The sequence below is a fragment of the Aquarana catesbeiana genome, linkage group LG04 (genome assembly GCF_042186555.1).
Source record: "Aquarana catesbeiana isolate 2022-GZ linkage group LG04, ASM4218655v1, whole genome shotgun sequence".
In the NCBI taxonomy this organism is placed as follows: Eukaryota; Metazoa; Chordata; class Amphibia; order Anura; family Ranidae; genus Aquarana; species Aquarana catesbeiana.
This window is the reverse complement of record NC_133327.1, coordinates 324639978-324662737: the sequence shown is the minus strand read 5'-3', so window position 1 is coordinate 324662737 and position 22760 is coordinate 324639978. Positions and strand designations below refer to the sequence as shown.

Here is a 22760-nt window from a genome sequence, read left to right as displayed (position 1 = left end):
GACTTTAGTGTGATCGTGTGTAGGCAAGTCCGTTTGTTCAACAGTCCGTCGGAAAGACCGGCGGACCATTCCAGTCGAAAAGTACGTCCATGTGTACGCTGTATAAGACTGAGAACTGAATGATCATAGATCACTGATTGCTCAGTGCTTCAATGAGCAGAGAGCCTGTGGCTGTTCGTCACTGGCTCTCTGCAGCACTGGGCTGTGGAGCGGGCAAGAGCAGCTGGCTCAGGCTGTCAGTGGTAAGCTGAGAGGCTGAGTTAGCTGCTGGTCAGGCATCTGTGTGGATCCGGACATTAAAATTGAGATCTCTCCAGAGTCTGGACTGGCTGAGCGACATCAGTAGACTTTAGCTTGCCGTTGTCTTAATCTGGGTCACAGGAGTGCAGAACGAAGTGCACTCCTATGATCCCCAGGAGAAGTAGGGCAAAAAAAATTGCTTAGACCATACTTCTTTAATGCAAATGTATGTACAAATCTAAGGTATCAAACATGCAACAGTTGAATCCTAAACAGTATGTGTAAAGGAATTTAGTAGTGAACTCTGGAGTTAAACTGTAAAAAGTAAAGTTGACCTTTACCAGGAATGCCAGCCTGTCCTTATTTTTCTGCACGCTAACATTTAAAAGAAAATATACACACACACACTTCCATCATGGACAATACTCCCATTTGAATACATGCAAATTCTTAAAAAAAAAAAAAAAAACACATTTTGATTAACGAATAAGTGCGAGACACTAAAAGAATCTAAATCTTAGGTTCAATGTGGCTTAAGTCATTTTACATGTAAATGTTCAGAAGAATTGAAAGGAGTCTTACTGACTGACGCAGGAACTGTCCATCTGAAAGAAGTTGTGATCCATGAAAAGGTCAAATGCTTCCTTCTTCCAGGTCCGCCTGGTGTACTGATAGCCACTGAGGCTACTCAATAGCTGTACACAGGCTCGGTAACTGGGAGCATTATGAGCACTGGAACAAATAAAGTACAGTTCTACTATAGTTCATATTCAAGACTTCTTTATCAAATAGCACATTACATTTATTATGATTTTTGTTATCTGATCTATATACCCTTCATAAATTTCACCGCTATATATCTACTTACAGAGGTAGGCCTGCTTAACAGCCTGTCAGTGGCAGCCTAAATCTAAAAGCACTTAAAGTATACTTTTAAATACACATTTTACAATGCAACGTCTCATAGTGTGACTTTCAAAGCTGCAAAAAGGGAAGGGTAACTGGAAACAATAATTTAAGCAATCTTTCTGTCGCCTGACTTGTCTGTGGCTCTAACAGTTTTTACTTCAGTGACTACTGCTATATTAGGAATGGGGAAACTGGTCTGTGTTGGCCTGGTACATACTAATTAATGGCTAGCCCAACACATACTGCAGCCCTATAGGAGTTCTCTTTCTTCCTTTACTGCCTATGCATTAGACTCCATTAAACTAAAAACTGTAGCAGCAATGGGGAGGCTGGGGCAATGAGCAGACAACCAAAGGACAGCTTGCAGGTAGCACTTTATTCATCAATAAGTAGACCAGGTCATCCATATACCATGGAAAATATGCATGGTATCCACAACAATATAAATGTAGTCGCTCCATAAGTTTTATTGCCTCCATATGCTGTATAACTTGCAACCAAGGAACTGAGGGGAATCGCCAATTCAGAGCTATAGCCCAGTGAAATCCTCAAAACAAGGTGTGAGCTAGTTTCTGACAGGGGAGTAATACCTCTGGTATATCTGCAAAAAATAAAGCGTTTGGCATTTTGCTGGTAGAGTAGGGCTGGCTAGGAAAGGTTAACTTTTGCACAATTGGCCAGCGTAAACATGTACTTCAGTATGTTTGAACCAAGAATCATAGTTCTTATGCAGAGTTTGCTAGAAGCAGTGTGCACAGGGTTCACTGAGAATCTCCAGATCCTGTGGTGACTTTCTTCTCACATAATGTTATTACCAATAAATAATTATTAGCAATATATTTTTTTCTGGGTCCCAGAACAAAATCAACCTGACAAGCTCTCAACACAAATAAAATGATACTTTGATGTAAATCCATGAAAAGGTTGGATACTGTACCACTGCTCTAGTATGCTTAAATGTAATATAAAAGGTATTTTTACAAAAAGCAGCTAGAACCATAACCAATTGAAATGCAGTGTAAAATTACCTGTGATTACGTAAATAAGGTACTACATAGTGCATGATATTGACAAGTAATGGAATAACTTTCTCCTTTTCATCGCTGTAAAACACCATATCCAGCAAATGAGCAAGGACCTGGCAAAACACAAAAAGAGTACACAAAAGAGCCAACATGAGCACAAAAATGTGTTCTGAACATCATGATATTTTAGTCCAAAAAGTTGGAGCATTCTAAAATAAAGCCAGAGTAGAGCTTCCAAGGAACAGAGATTTGGACGTGACTTTTACCTCCGTTACCCCTGCTGCACTACAGTATAGTATTTTTTCTATAGGAAAATATGTATACTGTGCATTATTAGTGAGTTTACAATAAAATGTGCCAAAACTTATTTTGTAGTGTTGGATACCGCAGGGAGTGTTTAACCCCCCCCCCCCTTTTTTTTAAAGTGTCTATTGTGTCTCTGTCTTGCTTTGTTCTGGTGACCACTGTCATCAGGACAGGAAGTGATAAGCCAAAATTTTGTATTGTCAATGGAACAGAAATATATGGAACAATTTCCAATAGGGACATTTGTTCCAGTGATTTCCTTCCCTAAGAAGAAATAATGTATATTGTCACTTTCTAATGTGCCCCTGGGACAGTCAGAGGGCTAATAACTAGTCACCAGTATTACCTGTGGTCTTCCTTGAGCTGATTTTTCCCCAAGGCTTTGCTTCCTCATGTTCGAGGCTCCAGCAAGGAGAACAGTGAGCAGCACAGTAGTGACATCAAGGAATCTTACTTCAAATCTGATGAGATTAGCAGTCAGAGGCAGCAGTGCCTAAGATCTCACATTGCAGATATTGTATACGGCTATGAAGACAAAAGTGTCTAGGCACCCTCATATACCAGGAAGTATACTGATATTTTTAAGGAGGAATTCCAGACACAAGGTACATTTTTCAGGGTACTGCTTAGGCACAATCAACACTTCTAGATACTCCCTATAACATAGAAAATCTACACTTTTTGAATTTAGATATAGGTGTACTGTGTAGTAGGTATGTTGCAAGGCTCTGTATGACAATTCTTAGCTGGGCGTACAAAATTATGCAACAGCCTGGAATAGTCACTACTCTTACCTCAGAGAGTAATGTGAGAGCATGTACACTATACACTGATGGTGTGATGTTTGATATTTCCATAGCTGGAGACAGCATGTCTGGAAGAAAGGCAGGAGAATATATTAAAAAAAGGACCTATTAGCTAAACGACTTCCACTCTGTATTGTTGAGATTACAACTATACCTTCAACATCTGATTCAAGAGTGGTACCATCCACTGTTATTTTTGGGGATGGCTTCACCTCTAGGTTCCTTCTTAACCATGTAGTCTGCTCCAGTGATGACCCTGCAATCGCACCAATAGCATCTACGATTTTGTGTGTGACATCCTAAAGAGACAGAAAAAAGTCAATGTGTAAAATCCTGAAAAAAATAATGAACAGGTATTATCATTTACATAGTGACACACAATTTGGTGGATTTTTATACACAGCATTAAAGGGAAACCTTAACTAAATGTATTCTATTGTAAGCAGCAGAAACAATTATTCTCCCTCTGTGTCTATGGTTACAATGGTAAAAGCCCTTATTCAGAGCTTTTGGGGAACCACTGGAAGTTCACCTACCTCAGGCTCCATTATATTCTCATTATAAAAGTGCAGACGAAAATGCAGGCCAACAGGATCCCAAGTTTTAATTAGGCAGATGGTGGGATGGTAGCACAAAGGTAAACACTGTTTACAATCATTTCATACTCAGCAATCCAACAATCAATATCTGCTGTATACTTTCAGCGTGTAACATGTTACAGATAGACCAGCCCCCATTCCCCCTGGTCCCCCATTCTGACAGCTAGCAGGGAACCCCCCCAAGCTGTCACAATCTCCTCCCGCCCAGTCACGTCATCCATTCACAGTGTTCTGTGAATGGGAAAACTAAAAGGTCTGACAATCTTTGCGGCTGTTGGCTTGTAGTTCTCAATGAACTACCAGGGCGCTGTTGAGCACTGTGGTAGTTATTCAAGTCGTCCTGTTATAGTGTAACTGCCTGCCCGTATCGTAGGTACAGCCAAACAGCCTGTAGGACCGTAGTATTGTGGGTGCAATGCTTTACAGGTGCATTACAAAAAGAAAAAACAATAAAATGCATGTTTTTTTTAACTGCAAAAAAATGTGCATTTTTTTTTTTTTTTTTGTAAGGGTGAACTTATCCATTAACCACTTACGGACCTCCCGCCATCGTTTTACGTCGCTGATTTGAAGAGGAATATCGTTGTTATTGCAGCAGCTAACTGCCATAACCCCGGTATCTTCTTCTTCAGTGGGCGGTTCACTTCAAGATAAAAGTGGTCTCTGCGGCGGATTTGCCGCAAGATCACTTGTATTGGCGGCAGGAGAGGGGCCCCCTCCCGCCGCTCTCCGGTATCCTCCGCCGCCCTCCGTCACTTACCGAAGCCGCCGGCAGCGGTGGAAGCAATTGGATCCTGTCCCTTACTTGGTATGGAGACAAGTGAGGGGAAGATGGCCCCCATCCGTCTCCAAACCATTGCAGGATGAAAGCAACATCAAAACTTCACTTCTGCCCATAGTCTTTTTGACCCCAGATCTCATATTTAAGAGGTCCTGTCATGCTTTTTTTCTAATACAAGGGATGTTTACATTCCCTGTAATAAGAATAAAAGTGACACTTTTTTTTAAAAAAAAGAACAGTGTAAAAATTAAAAGGTAAAATAAATAAGAAGAAAAAAATTTTAAACACACCCCGTCCCGCCGGGCTCGCGTGCAGCAGCGAACACATACGTGAGTAGCGCCTGCATATGGAAATGGTGCTTAAACCACACATGTGAGGTATCGCCACAATCATTAGAGCGAGAGCAATAATTCTAGCCCTAGACCACGAGTGGGCGCAACTTTGAAGCGTGACATGTTGGGTATCAATTTACTCGGCGTAGCATCATCTTTCGGTGTGACAAAAAGTATTGTAACAACCGCCATTTCATTCTCTAGGGTGCTAGGAAAAAAATACATATAATGTTTAGAAAAAAAAATATATATAATGTTTAGGGGTTCTAAGTAATTTTCTAGCAAAAAAAAACGGTCTTTAATTTGTATACACCAAATCTCAGAAAGAGGCTCGGTCCTTAAGTGGTTAAGCTTGTAAAGGGGAAGTGTAAACAGCAAGCTTTGACAAAGCATTTGCAGAGCTTTCAGCAAGCTTTGTTGGAGCTTTTAAAGTACCATTCAACTCCAGTTTGTAAAATATTGAACACTAATTCTAACAGAAGTGTTGATTGCCACTTTAAGCAAGCTGCTAGCAGGCTTCAGCAGACTTTTAACAAGCTTCAAGAAATGCTTAAGCCTGCTAGCAGCATGTTTACAGTGGCAATCAGCAATCCCATTAGGACCTGTGTTCAGCATTTACAAACTGGAGCTGAATGGTACATTAAAAGCTTCAACAAAGCTTGCTGAAAGGTCGGCAAATGCTTTGTCAAGGCTTCCTGTTCACACTGCTCGTATGCAAGCTGAAGCCTATGTGAAATAGGCTTTACCATATGAACTGTATTGTCTGTAGTGTACGGTGTATGAAGAAAACATTAATGCACTGCACCTGTCCATATTACAAGAGAATATTACACAGTATACAAACATGTTAAAAGGCAACTATATACTGCATTTATACAAGTGCAAAGGCACTCCTCCCTGCCTGTAGGTAGCTTACAGGCAGGGAGGATGCAATGTAATTCAGTCTAAACTCCTCAATCAACTTTTAAAAGAGCTCAATTTAGGTGGGTGAAACATCAGGAAAAGGCTCATTTTAACAGTCTAACAACTATACCCAACATGGGGGCACAGGGATGATCATATCACTGTAATGCTTCCCTTTCAATGTTTGATCACAGGTTAGGGTATGTCTTTGGCTACTGCTCAACTGCAGTGTAGTCTGCAGAGAGGTCACAAAGAGGGAAGGTCTTAGTTGTGACATTTGGGGGGTAGCATCATAGTTCACATGCTATCAATAACCTCCTGTACCTCTGTTTGCACTGGATTCGCTAAAACTATATACTGTATGTGTCAGGTATATAGTGAACCTTCCTATACAAAGCAGCTGCCATCTGTTAACTGCATAAATAATGATGTATACTGTGTATAGATGTATCAATAAAAGCTACAGAAAAATGCACACTGATTTTTCACCTGCAGGTCTCTCTGGTCCTTCTTGTTGTCAAGAGTGGGGTTCTTCATAATGAACTCATTCAAAACTCTGTAATGTGTAAATGAAAACCAATAACAATTAATAACTGTGGTGCTGAAAGCACATTTCATCCAGACAAAACTGTGAATACATATACAATTCTTAGGTAGGCAGTTTTTACCTTCATTTCAGCAGAATCATACAATAATAACGCTTCCATCATAAAACTGGTGCATATTTAAAGTGGTTGTAAATGATAATAAAACAACTTGCATCCCCTCTGTTTCTTTAAGATCTAAAGTACTGTGTCCCCGTTTTTTTTTTTACAATTCTAATCCTAAATACCTTCTCTCATAGCACCGATAGGAGGTCACACGACCTTCCTCTGCTCGCCTTCCCTGATCTAAGGAATGCGGAGGGAGGGGCTGAGATAACCCTCTAACATCAGCCAGCCAGCAGAGGAAGGTCACGTGACCTCCCATTGGTGTTGTGAGAGATGGTATTTAGCATTAGAATTGTAAAAAAAATTGACACGCAGTACTTTAGATCTTGATAAAACAGAGGGGATGCAAGTTATTTATTAATGGTATTTTCAAGCCACAGGGCAGAGCAACAGGAGGGAAGGGCCAGGGAGGAGATCGGCTCTCACACACACAGGCATTGGAACTGACAAGCAGGGAGACAGGGGGAGAGGGAGAGACTCAGAGCAGAGAGCAGACAGCGTGATGACAGAGGCACGTAAACTGACCACGGTATCATGGATCAGCAGCCATGATTACTGTGGTCAGCACACACAAAAGGACAGAGGAACAGGCAGAATCAAACAGGTATTTTACATCATACAATGGGGCAAACTACATAGCACAAACACATTTAACATGTTTTAAAAGGAAAAGGATCTTTTTTTTTTCTTTTTTAGGGTTACAAACGCTTTAAAGGCTCTCCAGCCAGAACTTTTATATTTTGAATAGAGAAGAAAAGGGATAGACCGTCTCTTACTTCTTTACTGAGATAACTCCCCAGACACCAATAAAAATATTATAAATATTTAAAACAGTGCCCACTCTGATAACAAGTGTTTTTATTGACACAGAAAAAAAAACTGCTAAAGTTATTAATTCTTTCCTGCTATATCATAACTAAAAAAAGTTTCAGGTTTTGTGCCCATTATGTATACTATAAAAAAGGCATTTCGCTATTCTGGGTACCTGTTTGGTTCCTGGTTCATATTGGTTTGATTTGTTTATCCTGAGCCTGATAGTTCACTTTTGTTTTGTACCTGTTGTCATTGTTCTTCATTGTCACTCTCCTTTATGTATGAATTTTGCACACATCCTTATGCACTCTACTATGTAGAAGCATGTCTTATGTGATGTGGTCTTTATCCTGAAGTGTTTTTTTGTCTTTTGCTTATTAATAAACACTTTGAACAAGAAAATGTTTCAAAAGCTTCGGTTGGAGTTCAACTATGAACCAACATTAAAGAGCCGTTCTTTACTTTAGTTACACTTCTTAAAAAAAAAAAAAAAAAAAAAAAACAGTTATTGGCTGATCTCCAGAAATTCAGCTACTTTTTAAAATGTGCTGTATTAGTAGGGGTAGAGTCCAACGAGGTGCATGCCATCTCCTGGACTTATCTCTTTAATTTACAGTTTTAATTTTTTCTGAGTACCAGGAGAATAACTATCACTATTCTTCTAGGACTCAAATGCTGGACCCTCTCAGCTCCTGAGGCTTCAGGATTGCATGCAGCCCCTGTGCCTGCCCCTCCCCTCCCCCTGCTCAATCATAGAGTGCAGCAGAAGGGAGGGGTGGGCAGAGATGCTGTGCGAGAACACAGCATTGCTCCTATCAGAGCACCAAGAGTATAGTGAGAGCTGCACTCATGGAGCTCTGTAAAACTGAGAGATGTAAATTAAAGAGATACAGTGCATCTAGAAAGTATACACAGCACTTCACTTTTTACACATTTTGTTATGTTACAGTCTTATTCTAAAATGGATTAAATTAATTATTTTCCTTAAAATTCTACAAACAATACCCCACAATGACAACGTCAAAGAAGTTTGTTTGAAATAGTTGCAAATTTATTAAAAATAAAAACAAAAAAAAAATCCCATGTACATAAGTATTTAGTCTTTGCTCAGTATTTTGTTGAAGCACCTTTGGCACCAATTAAAGCCTCCAAGTCTTTTTGAGTATGATGCTATAAAGCTTGACACACCTATTTTTGGGCAGTTTCTCCCCTTCTTTGCAGGACCTCTCAAGCTCCATCAGGTTGGATGGGGAGCGTCAGTGCACAGCCATTTTCAAAACTCTCCAGAGATGTTCAATCGGGTTCAAGTCTGGGCTATGGCTGGGCCTCTCAAGGACATTCACAGAGTTGTCCCGTTGCCACTCCATTGTTATCTTGGCTGTGTGCTTAGCGTCATTGTCCTGTTGAAAGCTGAACCTTCACCCCAGTCTGTGGTCCAGAGCACTCTTGCACTCCCACTTGCTAACAAACCCCCCAGGATATTGAAGCATGTCCCCTCATACAAATCATATTCTCATATTACCTCCCTTACTCTTCTGCTTCTCCTAACCGCTGGAGATATTTCCCCAAACCCTGGGCCTCCCTTAATTAACTGTGCCCAACACACCCATCACCCTACACCCTCTGGCAGTAGTCACAATCTACGCAATTTAGTCTCCATTCCTCTTCTTCCCAACGCCAGCCTCCCTCTCTCCTGCGCCCTCTGGAACGCCCGCTCTGTCTGCAACAAACTCACTGCTGTTCATGACCTCTTTGGCACTAATTCCTTTAATCTACTTGCTCTCACCGAAACCTGGCTCCACGAATATGACACCCCTTCTCCTGCTTCCCTATCCCACGGTGGCCTTCACTGGACTCACTCCCCTAGGGCTAATGGACGAAAGGGAGGTGGAGTGGGATTCCTCCTATCCGCCCAGAGCACCTTCCAGGTTATTCACTCTCCTCCCTCTTTTTCCCTCTTATCATTCGAAGCCCACTGTATACGTCTATTCTCTCCTACTTCCCTAAGAATTGCTGTGATCTACCGGCCCCCTGGACCATTATCGACTTACCTTGATGAGTTTTCTGCCTGGCTACCCTACTTTCTCCCTTCGGAAATTCCCACAATCCTTCTCGGTGATTTCAACATCCCTGCTAATACAAACACTCCTGCTACTTCTAAACTTCTTAATCTAACCTCTTCATTTGACCTTCTACATTTAAACTTCTCAAACAATCCATTTCCTCTCTCCGACCATCACCTTATTTGTTTCTCTCTCCCCTGTCCCCCACCACCTTTCCCTCCAATCGCCTAACCATCACCCTTAGAAATTTTCGCTACTTCAACTCCTCTCTCCTCTTTTCTGCTACTGACCACTTCTATGACAAAATCTCTCCCCTGTCCTGCCCCAACCAAGCCACGTCCATCTACAATAAATTCCTGTCCTCCACCCTGGACAAGCTCGCTCCCCTCACTACACGCAGAATCAGGCCTCGACCCCTACACCCCTGGCAAACAGATGACACTAAAATTCTCAAAAAACGTAGTCGCGCTCTTGAGCGTCTGTGGCACAACACTAAATCTCTCAAAGACTTCAACCAATACAAATCTGCCCTCCAAAAATACTATTATTTACTCCACACTGCCAAGCAAACCTATTTTACAGCTCTTATTAATACCTTCTCATCCAGTCCCCGTAAACTCTTCTCTACCTTCAACTCTCTACTGTGTCCTTCACCGCCTCCACACACTGACTCACTCACTGCCCAGGAGATCGCTAATCACTTCAAAAACAAGATTGATACAATCCGTGATGAAATCTCCACTCTACAGGTATCTCCCCCAGCTAAGACCCCATGTCAACAGGTACAACTGACACTCCCCCTATTCAAATCTGCTACTACAGACGAAGTTACTAAACTCCTTTCTATCGCCCACCCAACCACCTGTCCCCTGGACCCTATTTCCTCTCATATGCTATGGTCGCCCTCTGACTCCATCCTACACTCTCTAACTCACATCTTCAATCTCTCCCTCACCTCTGGCATCTTCACCAATGCTCTAAAACATGCACTGGTCACCCCCATACTTAAAAAGCCGTCCTTGGACCATACCAATCTTAACAACCTACGCCCTATCTCCTTGCTCCCCTTTTCCTCTAAACTCCTTGAATGCCTGGTTTACAACCAACTGAGTGACCACCTCATTAAAAATAACCTTCTTGATCCCCTTCAATCTGGATTTCGCCCTCAACATTCCACAGAAACTGCTCTTTTAAAACTCACAAATGACCTACTAACTACAAAAACCAACGGACACTATTCTGTACTCCTACTTCTGGATCTCTCAGCTGCCTTTGACATGGTTGACCACCCCCTCCTCCTCAAAAAACTTTACTCCCTCGGTCTCCGTGACTGTGCTCTTCAGTGGCTCTCATCCTACCTATCCCAACGCACCTTCAGTGTCACTTACAATTCTACTTCCTCCACTCCTCTTCCCTTCTCTGTCAGGGTCCCCCAAGGTTCTGTTCTTGGACCTCTTATTTTCAATCTACACCTCTTCCCTGGGTCAGCTGATAGCCTCTCACGGCTTTCAATATCATTTCTACGCTGACGACACACAAATCTATCTCTCCACCCCTTAACTCACTCCATCAGTCTCCTCACGCATCACTAACCTACTAACCTACATATCTGTATGGATGTCACACCACTTCCTCAAACTCAACTTGTCCAAAACCGAGTTTATAATATTTCCTCCCCCACGTGCCTCTTCCCCTGACTTGTCTGTCAAGAGCAATGGCACAACCACCCACCCGTCCCCACATGTCAGGGTGCTAGGTGTTATCCTGGATTCTGAACTCTCCTTTCGGCCCCACATCCAATTACTTTCCAAAGCTTGCCGCCTCAACCTCCGCAACATCTCTAAACTACGTCCCTTTCTAACCAATGAAACCACAAAGCTCCTGATTCACTCCCTGGTTACATCTCGCCTCAACTACTGCAACTCCCTCCTCATTGGCTTACCTTTAAATAGACTATCCCCCTTCAGTCCATCATGAATGCTGCTGCCAGACTCATCCACCTTACAAACCGCTCAGTGTCTGCTACCCCTCTCTGCCAATCCCTCCATTGGCTGCCACTCGCCCAACGAATTAAATTCAAAATACTAACAATAAGTTACAAAGCCATCCACAACTCTGCCCCCAGCTACATCACTAGCCTAGTCTCAAAATACCAACCTAATAGCCCTCTCCGTTCCTCCCAAGACCTCCTGCTCTCTAGCTCCCTCATCACCTCCTCCCATATTCTCCTCCAGGACTTCTCCCGAGCCTCGCCCATCCTCTGGAATTCCCTACCCCAATCTGTCAGACTGTCTCCAAATTTATCCACTTTTAGGCGATCCTTGAAAACTTTACTCTTCAGAGAAGCCTATCCTGCCTCCATCTAACAACTGCACTATCTTCTCCATTAGCTCATCCCCCACAGCTATTACCCTTTTGTATAACTTGACCCTCCCTCCTGGATTGTAAGCTCTAACGAGCAGGGCCCTCCGATTCCTCCTGTATTGAATTGTATTGTACTTCTACTGCCCTCCCTAATGTTGTAAAGCGCTGCGTAAACTGTTGGCGCTATATAAATCCTGTATAATAATAATAATAGTGCTGACAATTTACACAGCGCTTTACATATTGTGCAATCACATCAGTATCTGCTCAAAGAGCTTGCAATCTAAGGTCCCTACTTCATGCACACACTATTGAAAGTGATGGGGTGCGGCGCCAAATGCAAATCTCTAAATAATCTATTGCAGCACCTAAAATTAGTAATAACTAATAAATAAAAAGATAATAGTGAAGGGTGTAAAAAATACATGTAACTTGCAACGTGAAAAAAATCATATGCAATATTTAGACAATGATTAAAGTGCACAATGAATTAACAAATTTAAAAGTCCATGACATGCATTTCACGCTTAAGCGCGCGTTATCGGGACTACTTCCTGATGATGCGCGCTTGAGCGTGAAATGCATTGAAGCGAGGCCTGACACGCATACCCACAGGTTCCTCCACTTCCGCTCTGGCAGCTGAGACGCACGCCATGAGTCACACAGTGGTGATGGATCGGCTTCCGCTTTGCCCTGAGCTATACAATTTCTACAAAGCCTTCTGTACTACGCACTGGACTATGTAAGTGCTAATTTTAAAAGGATTAAAAGCAATATTACACTATCTTGCTTTCTCTGTGGCTCTTTTACAGCGGAGCCATTTTTTGCAGAATTGTATATTGAAAGTTGGATATATGCAATAGTGAATGCATAAGCTTAAAGACAAACATGTTCATATAGATTTGCATACTGGAATGGGATCCGTTTCTCTTTTATATGGATGAGGAATTGGGATGAGATCCCTGGAGAGATATACCCATTAAAAAAAGGAGTTTCATATACTACATGTCTAGGGGTCACTCTGTGGCCGAGGTCATTTCATTTATCACTTCGGGTGAAGCACCATTGTATTTGAAACTTTGAAGCACATTGCATTTTAGGAGCACGGTGTTGGATTTTTGACCGCAGTATCAGGTCATGGACTTTTAAATTTGGTAATTCATTGTGCACTTTAATCATTGTCTAAATATTGCATATGATTTTTTTCATGTTGCAAGTTATATGTATTTTCTGCGCCCTTCGCTATTATCATGAACACACTAACTACCAACATTTCTTTGGAGGGTGGGAGGAAACTGGAGCACCCAAAGGAAACCCGCACAGGGTTAATATGCAAATTCCATGCAGATGGTGCCCTGGCCATGATCCAAATAGAGGACCCAGTGCTGCAATGCAGAAGTGCTAACCACTAAGCCACTGTGCTGTCGTACATTACTTAAATATATAGCCAGCAGAGTACTCACACCAGAATTTTATGTAACATTCCTCCTTTTCGCTGTTCTTTTAGATTACTTGGGCTACAGACCTGTGGCTTGAAATGTCATACTTATTAACCATCAAAGAGTTGCTGAAATTTTTCTAATATATGAACTATGCGAATTGTACAAGATATTCCCATTTGTGTTAGTACACTGGCTTTGTCAGTTCTCCTAATGCCCCTTATTTTCAATAAACATGTATTATATATACACAGAAAGCACACATCATAACACTGTATGCAATTAGTAGCTTTACCCCAATATAAGGAACTGGCCAGGGGCTGGAAGACTGAGCTGGTTTGAGTCTTTTAGCAGGACGAGAAAAGAGGCCCAACTATCCACTAGATTAGAGACAGGAATCCTGCAGGATTAATATTTAAGGAAAACATAAGAACAATGGAAAACACAGAACATATTTATATAAAAAAAAAAAAAACTTGCTAGAATACCGTATAACATTTCCTTGACAAATCTGCACACAGGGCACAATATTAAAGAACCAGTCCACTCAAAACGGATGTTTTGGTGAAACCTACAGGGCTGTCTTTATATATTAGTTAAACTCCAACAACAAGATCTCCTTGCCATAATACTTATTGGCAGAGAATGCTCTACTGAGTCAAAATGTCTGGTGGTTCAGTTTTCCAGCATATACCAAAAACTGAAATATCAGTTTAGTTGCCCTAATCCATTGAAGGGGAACTACAGACAAATAAAAAACAAAAACAAAACAAAAACTTTTTTAGTGCATTTATTAAAAAAATTACTGAAATCTGTATTTATACAGCGGGGAAAATTATTATTTGATCCACTGCAGATTTTGTAAGTTTGCCCAGTTACAAAGACATAAACATTTTTATCATAGGTGTATTTTAAATGATAGAGACAGAATATCAACCAAAAAACACGATACAAATGTTATAAATTGAGTTACAGTTCAGTGAGTAAAATAAGTATTTGATCCCCTACCAGCCAACAATTCTGACTCCAGTATGTGCTCATGTGGTACACAGATAGTCCTGTCAATTTAAGAAGGTGCTCCTAACGACAACTCGTTATGTGTATAAAAGATACCTGTCCACAGAATCTCTTTCTTCCATTCAAACCATTCCATTCATTATGGGCAAGACCAAGGAGCTGTCAAAGGATGTCAGGGACAAGATTGTAGACCTGCACAAGGCTGGAATGGGCTACAAGACCAACAGCAAGAAGCTTGGCAAGAAGGAAACTGTTGGAGTGATTATTCGCACATGGAAGAAATACAAAATAACCATCAATCGCCCTCAGTCTGGAGCTCCATGCAAGATTTCGCCCTCATGGGGTAAGTAAGGATGATCATGAGAAAAGTGAAGGATGAGCCCAAAACTACACGGGAGGAGCTTGTGAAAGATCATAAGGCAGTTGGGACCACAGTCACCAAACAATCTATTGGTAACACAATACACTGCCATAGATTGAAATCCTGCAGCGCCCGCAAGGTCCCCCTCCTCAAGAAGGCACATGTACAGGTCCGTCTGAAGTTAGCCTATGCTCTTTGGCATTGAATCGAACCGCTGTGTTTGCATCAAGAAAAACTCTGACTATGACCCTAAGAACACCATTCCTACAGTCAAGCATGGAGCTGGAAACATTATGCTTTGGGGCTGCTTTTCTGCTAAAGGTACAGACCGACTTTGCCGCATTGAGGGGTCAATGGACGAGGCAATGTATTTTGGATGACAACCTTCTTTCCTCAGCCAGAACAGTGAAGATGGGTTGTGGATGGGTCTTCTAGCATGACAATGACCCAAAATATACCGCCAAGGCAACAAAGGAGTGGCTCAAGAAGAAGCACATTAAGGTCATGAAGTGGCCTAGGCAGTCTCCAGACCTTAATCCAATAGAAAATGTATGGAGGGAGCTGAAACTTCAAGTTTTTCACACATATCAGGAGGGATTTTGTCCCACTCCTCTTTGCAGATCCTCTCCAAGTCATTAAGGTGTCGAGGCTGACGTTTGGCAACTCGAACCATCAGCTCCCTCCACATATTTTCTATGGGATTAAGGTCTGGAGACTGGCTGGGCCACTCCAGGACCTTAATGTGCTTCTTGAGCCACTCCTTTGTTGCCTTGGCGGTGTGTTTTGGGTCATCGTCATGCTGGAATACCCATTCACGATCCATTTTCAATGCCCTTGCTGAGGGAAGGAGGTTCTCACCCAAGATTTGACAGTACATGGTCCATCGTCCCTTTGATGTGGTAAAGTTGTCCCGTCTGCTTAGCAGAAAAACACCCCCAAAGTATGATGTTTCCACCTCCATGTTTGACAGTGGGGATGGTGTTCTTGGGGTCACAGGCAGCACTCCTCCTTCTCCAAACACGGCGAGTTAAGTTGATGCCAAAGAGCTTGATTTTGGTCTCATCTGACCACAACACTTTCACCCTTTCACCCAGTTCTTCTCTGAATCATTCAGATGTTCATTAGCAAACTTCAGACAGGCCTTTGCATGTGGTTTCTTGAGTGGGGGGGGCCTTATGGGAGCTGCAGGATTTCAGTCCTTTACGGCGTAGTCTGTTACCAGTTGTTTTCTTGGTGACTATGGTCCCAGCTGCTTTGAGATCATCAGAAAAGGTTCCTTGTGTAGTTCTGGGCTTATTCCTCAACGTTCTCATGATCATTGGAACTCCATGAGGTGAGATCATGCATGGAGCAACAGACAGTTATTTTGTGTTTCTTCCATTTGCGAATAATCACACCAACTGTTGTCACCCTCTCACCAAGCTGCTTGGCGATAGTCTTGTAGCCCATTCCAGCCTTGTGTAGGTCTACAATATTGTCCCAGACATCCTTGGACAGCTGTTTGGTCTTGACCATGGTGGAGAGATTGGAATCTGATTGATTGATTGCTTCTGTGGTCAGGTGTCTTTTATATAGGTAACAAACTGAGATTAGGAGCACTCACTTTAAGAGAGTGCTCCTAATCTCAACTTGGCACTTGTATAGAAGACACCTGGGAGCCAGAAATCTTGCTGATTGATAGGGGATCAAATATTTATTTTACTCATTAAAATGCAAATCAATTTTAACTTTTTTGAAATGCGTTTTTCTGGATATTTTTGTTGTTATTCTGTCTCTCACTGTTAAAATAAATCAGCAGGGGATCAAATACTTTTTCCCTCACTGTATTGTACTGCAAATCAGAAATCAGATAAAAAAAGTGTGGTTATGTGCTGCAGGCCAGTCAGATAAAGAGCAACAATGCCAAGCTAACATGCTTTCAGGCACTGGGGGGGGGGGGGGGGGGGGAGAGTGCAGCTCACAGGATATAAAAGCTCAGGAAGGACTTCAGAAGTGACATCATTCATAGTCCAATGATCAGGCAATTACGAAAGAAAGCTGTACTAGTAAATAGTGGTGTCACTATCCTGGCTATGCAGTTAGAAAGAGGTATGTAAACTGTGCAAGTTAGCTGAAAAAAATTACAAATATATTGGTAGATAACATATTCACATATTTTAATATTATATTCAGCTGTCTGGCTGAACTCTGGCTCCAATTTCCTGTTAACAATGATTTTCAAGGTAGAAAGTAAGAGATTTCACCACAAGGTGGCATTTATTAACTGTATATACATATAGAAGAAAATAGAATCTGCCTAGAAATGGAATCGTATATATTTCCTATACATACCCATTTTACCTATTAGCATACATTTTTCTCTATAATAAATCAGTGTCAGAGGCACACCTTTGAAATAAAAATGATCACAGCCTAAAGAATACAATGTAAGATGAACCTTTTTAAGAAGCCATAAAAAGCATAAAATAAAAACAATAAGTTGAAAAAGGGAAGGCTATCGTGCAAGTAATACTTTAAAAAGTTAGTCTTACCTCTGAACATAGGCATAAAAGAACTGTAACATGCAGACCTCAAGTGAAAGGTGCTTCTAAAAGATTAAAATCAGAGGAAACGGCTTAGTAGCAAAATAATACTGCGTGTTAATGTGGCCTTCAAGTGCCACATAGCTAAAAATTATATTCAAAGGCTTACTGCAACTTTTCATGCACAAGCCACAGCACACATACCAGAGCTAGACAAAATAATGCATTGTGACTGGTCAAAGCTCATCTGGCTTATCGTCCATTCAAAATGGCTTCCTAGCAGCTGATTTTTTATTTTTTTTTTTTAAATTCCATCTTTATTGATGGCTATACATGGTACATCGAATTGTACAAGAACATGGTAGCCCATAGCCAAAAACATTTCTAGCAGCAGACTTTGATACCAATGTATTTGGCTACAACCCAGAAAGGAATAGACGGAATAGAAGCAATGAACTCAATTTTTTTTTCCATTTTTCAAGTCCAAATAATGTACATTTTATAATCCATTATGCAAGGAAGCCATAACAATATGGTGAACATAGAGGTATGTGGGTTTGTAAGAGGAGATAAGAATTTGTTATACCAAGCAAAATAGCTATTGAGCAAAATTATTCAAATTTAGCAACTACTATTGTGGTTGTGCCCAATGTGAGTCAGGCTGTAGAATTTTCCTGGATTTCTCCCTCCAGAGGCAGCATTAGATAAGGTTCTCATCTCCTCTTTGGTAGCTGCTATAAGCAACCTAAACCCAGATACAACAGCTATATTTCTGCAGATTTTCCATCATTACGCCTCAGAACTTGGAGGAAAACTTCCTTTGTGTCATTAATTAACATTGCAGTAAAGTATACCCCAGCCATAATTTCTCTGCAGCATATACACCTTGTGTACATATAATAATTCACAGAAAAGGTCAATGGCATGCATTGTTAATAAATCTAATTGTACTATAGAGAAGATATATAGAAAGTAAAGGGCCGGCAACTCGACAGCTTCTCCATAAAAACATATTTATTTAAGCATTACAGCAGTAACATCATCCAAAAAATCTGACGCGTTTCGGCCTAAGGCCTTCATCAAAAGCTTATAGAAAAGATATGTACAGTAACTCCTGTGAGATATACCTTGTCTTTAGCTATGGCGGGTGGCTGTTTCAATACCTCCTTTACTGTTTGTATAACGGTCTCTGTTCTCATCACGCTGATGGAACGAACAAGTTCAACAAGCAGAAGTTGTTCTTCACTTGCTAATGGGATAACCTTAGAAAACATTAAAAATGTAAAGAGTAGACTTGAGATGAAGATAATGAAAATAACAAGACTTAGGTTTAGCTAAACCAATTTCACACCATTGTATTTCAAATTCTGATGCGGAACAGTACTATTAAAACATGCAAGAGCCAGAACACCAGTGTAAAGCAAATACCTTTGTGCGCGCAGAGTTTTTATTGTGTCTTCTTTCATTCCAAACAAAAGCAATGGCAGCCATAAAATGAACACCGTGATTCATTGAAATGGGTCCCAGTAGTTCCAGGATCTGCTGCCTTAAATTCTGGCAATTTGAGAAAGACAAATAAATTAGAAAATATAACATACAAGATTTGTTGTATTATTAAGCAAAAGTACGAGCAGTTATTCTCAACCTTAAAGCACGTTTAACCGCTTGCTGAGCATATCTGCTACTACTTACAGTAGATATATGATGGCAAGGTGACTAGGTATGTCATCCGGCACTTCTGGCGACCCAGCCGTGCTGTGATTAAACACAGCAGATGCCGATCAGGGGGTGCCGGGCCAATGGATGACCGCCAGCATCTGACCAGTCACCCTGTAGGCACACAGGACAGAGCCCTGCCTATGTAAACAAGCAAAGCAGGGAATAAAATCTTCTATGTCCCTTAGTAAAAGCACCACACACTGTACACAAAAACACTGGCTAGGCACATATTTAACCCTTTGATCACCCTAGATGTTTAACCCCTTTTTCCAGCATGTGTCATTAGTACAGTGACAGTGCATATTTTTAGCACTGATCACTGTATTTGTGTCACTGATTCCCAAAAAGTGTCAGATTGTCTGCCGCAATATCGCAGTCACGTTATAAGTCACTGATCGTCGCAATTACTGGTAAAAAAATAAATAAATAAAAATGCCAGTATATATACACCATAGTTTGTAGATGCTATAACTTTTGTGCAAACCAATCAATATAAGCTGATTGGGATTTTTTTGACCAAAAATATGTAGCAGAATACATATTGGTCTAAAATTATGAAGAAATTAGATTTAAAAAAAAAATGAATGGATAGGTTTTATAGCAGGAAGTAAAAAATATTGTTATTTTTTTTTTTTTTTTTAATATGTCTGTATTTTTTTTGTTTCTAGAAAAAAACGAAAACAAAAAAAAAAACGCAGTGGTGATCAAATACCACCAAAAGAAAGCTCGATTTGTGTGAAAAAAAAGGACCTAAATTGTATCTATGTACAGCATTGCATGATCGTTCAACTGCCAGTTAAAGAAACGCAGTGGCCTGGTCATTAAGGGTGTAAATCTTCCGGAGGTCAAGTGGTTAAAAGGAGAAAAAATACAACCAACCAGCTCTACTAATATAGAACTCAAAATACAAGTAGTAAAACTTGTCACTTTTCATTATCGAATTGGGCTTAGTAGACCTGTTGTAGCACATAATTATTACATAGATGTAAACAGTTGTCCGCCGTTCCATTTAGCTCTATTTGTAGTGATAAAATTCTGAATATAGTCAACCTCATGTAAAGACAATAGAAAAATCCACAAAAAACTTGGTCATTTCTACACTGCAAAACAAACATAAGGTGCAGCAGCCCAGTGCTTTGCCGCAAAACTCTTTAATGATTAAAATTAGGGTTGTCCCGATACCGATACTAGTATCGGTATCGGCACCAATACCGAGCATTTGCCCAAGTACTTGTACTCGGGCAAATGCTCCCGATGCTTCCGCCGATACCTGGACAGTCAGTCAGAGGTGATCGGCGCGTGGGGGAGTTACAAGCTTCTCCCCCAGCGGCTTTCAGCTGCTTTAGTGACATACAGCAGTGATCGGTGCTTGTAACTCCCCCACACGCGATCACTGCTGACTGTCACCTCATCCTCCATGCCCCCTCCGTTCCTCTGTCCCCCTCCGCTGTCCCCCTCTGTTCCTCTGTCCCCCTCCATTCCTCTGTCCCCCTCCGCTGTCCCTCTCCGTTCCTCTGTCCCCCATCGCTGTCCCCCTCTGTTCCTCTGTCCCCCTCCATTCCTCTGTCCCCCTCCGCTGTCCCTCTCCATTCCTCTGTCCCCCATCGCTGTCCCCCTCTGTTCCTCTGTCCCTCTGTCCCCCATCGCTGTCCCCCTCTGTTCCTCTGTGCCCCTCCGTTCCTCTGTCCCCCTCCATTGTCCCCCTCCATTCTTCTGTCCCCCTCCGTTCCACTGTCCCCCTCTCCTTCTCTGTCCCCCTCCGTTCCACTGTCGCTCTCTCTTCCTCTGTCCCCCTCTGTTCTGCTGTCCCTCTCCGCTGTCCCCCTCCGTTCTGCTGTCCCTCTCCGCTGTGTGAATGGACAGAGTCAGCTGACTCTGTCCATTCACATAACTGAAACATTGTAATCTCCTGTGATTACGATGTCTCAGTTTTATGAATGGAGAGGATCCGCTGTCTTCTCTACATTTATTCTCAGTGCAGCTGAGGCTGCAGAGAAAGGGACTGGGGAATCTCTATCCTCAGTCTCTTACTCTGTCTCAAGGGGTAGATATCAGGGGTCTGTTAAGACCCCTGATATCTCACCAAAGCCCCCAAACAGGGCTGATTAAAAAAAAAAACACATAGTGCAATAAAGAATAAAAAAAATATTATTGTAAAAAATAATAAATGCACACAGACATCGTTCACCCCCCCTAAAAAAAAGAAAAAAAAAAAAAACACTGTCACATGACATTAAAAAAAAAGGTAATCGGTATCGGCGAGTACTTGAAAAAAAGTATCGGTACTTGTACTCGGTCCTAAAAAAGTGGTATCGGGACAACCCTAATTAAAATAAATGCCAATATACTCACAAAATATAATAGTCAGGTGTATAAATCATTTCCCATTACACCATCAGAAACGTCCATCTGCCAGGGAGCAAGCTAATGCATTTTCAGGCCTTCCTCAGAACTAGCCAGATCCCCTTTGAGCCTGGATCCAAGAAATCCCAAGAAAAGGACTGCTAACTGGCAAATGTGTCTGCTGGTGTGATGGGAATTGATTTATGCACCTGACTATTTATTTTTGTGAGTATATTGGCATTTATTTTGATCATTAAAGAGTCTTGTGGTAAAGCTCTAGGCTGGTGCACCTTCTTTTTATGTTTCACGTGCTTCCAGTCCAGGCCATTTTTCAGCCCTGTCGCACTTTGAGTGGCAATTACTCAGTCATGCAACACTGTACCCAAATTAAATTTTTATAATTTTTTGAGAGAGATATAGCTTTCTTTTGGTAGTATTTAATCACCACTTCTTTTTTTATTTTGTGCTATATAAATGAATACCGAAAATTCAGAAAAAAAAAAAAAGTTTTTCTTTGGTTCAGTTATAAAATTTCACAAATAATCTTTCCTTGGACATTTGTGAAAGTTATAGTCGACAAACTATGGTATATATTTGAAAGTTGATCACGCCTGATGTACCGACGGCCTATCTCATTTCTTGAGGCCCTAAAATGCCAGGACAGTTCAAACGCCCCCAAAATTAACCCTTTTTGGAAAGTAGAAAGTCCAAGGTATTTAGTAAAAGGTATGGCAGGTTTTTTGAAGTTGTAATTTTTTTGTCACAATTTTTTGGAAAATGTAATTTTTTTTTTTTTTTTTTTTTACAAAGCTATCATTTTTAAAAAGTTATTTCTCACACATAGCACAGACATGCTTACATTATAATTACACCCCAAAACATATACTACTATGCCTCCCAAAGTATGGGGATATCACGTGTGAAACTTTCCCAGCCTAGATGTATAGAGGGACCCAAAATCCAAGGAGCACCTTGGATTTCAAGGAGAATAAATTACGCATAAACTACCATTTCGGAAAGCAAAACACCCCAAGGTATTTTCTGAAAGTCATAGTGAGTCTTTTGAAAATGTCATTCTTTTGCCATAAGTTTTTGGAAAATGTAGACAGAAAAAAAAACAAAAAAAACACAACACTGTCAATTTATTAGGATATTACTCACACACAGCAAAGGCATACTTACTGTATATATACACTTCAAAACACATTCTGCTACTCCTCCCAAGTGTGGGGATACCACATGCGTGAGACTCACATTTGAACTGATTATATACTTGACATTGTATCACACAAATCAACCAATTGTATCAAAACCAATTTACTGTAATGGTCACCTTGATACAAGTGGTCAGGGTGCAGTCCTATTTCTTATAAGCCAAGCATACCTAGCCTACTGGTACATGGCTGCCTCCAGGAATGCCATGTTCACTGGCCAGGAAATACAGGAGGCTAAAGAAAGGAATAATAAAAGAGTTTCTGTGGTACCAGGAGTGCAGTTGTCCACAAGGG

The 22760-nt window shown here is 41.1% G+C and overlaps 1 protein-coding gene across 3 annotated transcripts in view; it reads right to left on the bottom strand.

Annotated features, from left to right (window-relative positions):
• The window catches only part of DOP1A (DOP1 leucine zipper like protein A), a 151957-nt gene that overhangs the window by 11229 nt on the left and 117968 nt on the right, over positions 1–22760 (bottom strand). For all 3 annotated transcript variants that reach the window (XM_073626865.1, XM_073626867.1, XM_073626866.1), the window contains 9 exons: positions 18619–18744; positions 18318–18452; positions 17200–17255; positions 13586–13690; positions 6391–6457; positions 3441–3585; positions 3275–3354; positions 2178–2287; positions 823–972 (listed from right to left, as the gene is read on the bottom strand). In XM_073626865.1, coding sequence (XP_073482966.1) covers positions 823–972; positions 2178–2287; positions 3275–3354; positions 3441–3585; positions 6391–6457; positions 13586–13690; positions 17200–17255; positions 18318–18452; positions 18619–18744 — 974 coding nt within the window. The remainder of the gene's footprint in view (positions 1–822; positions 973–2177; positions 2288–3274; positions 3355–3440; positions 3586–6390; positions 6458–13585; positions 13691–17199; positions 17256–18317; positions 18453–18618; positions 18745–22760) is intronic.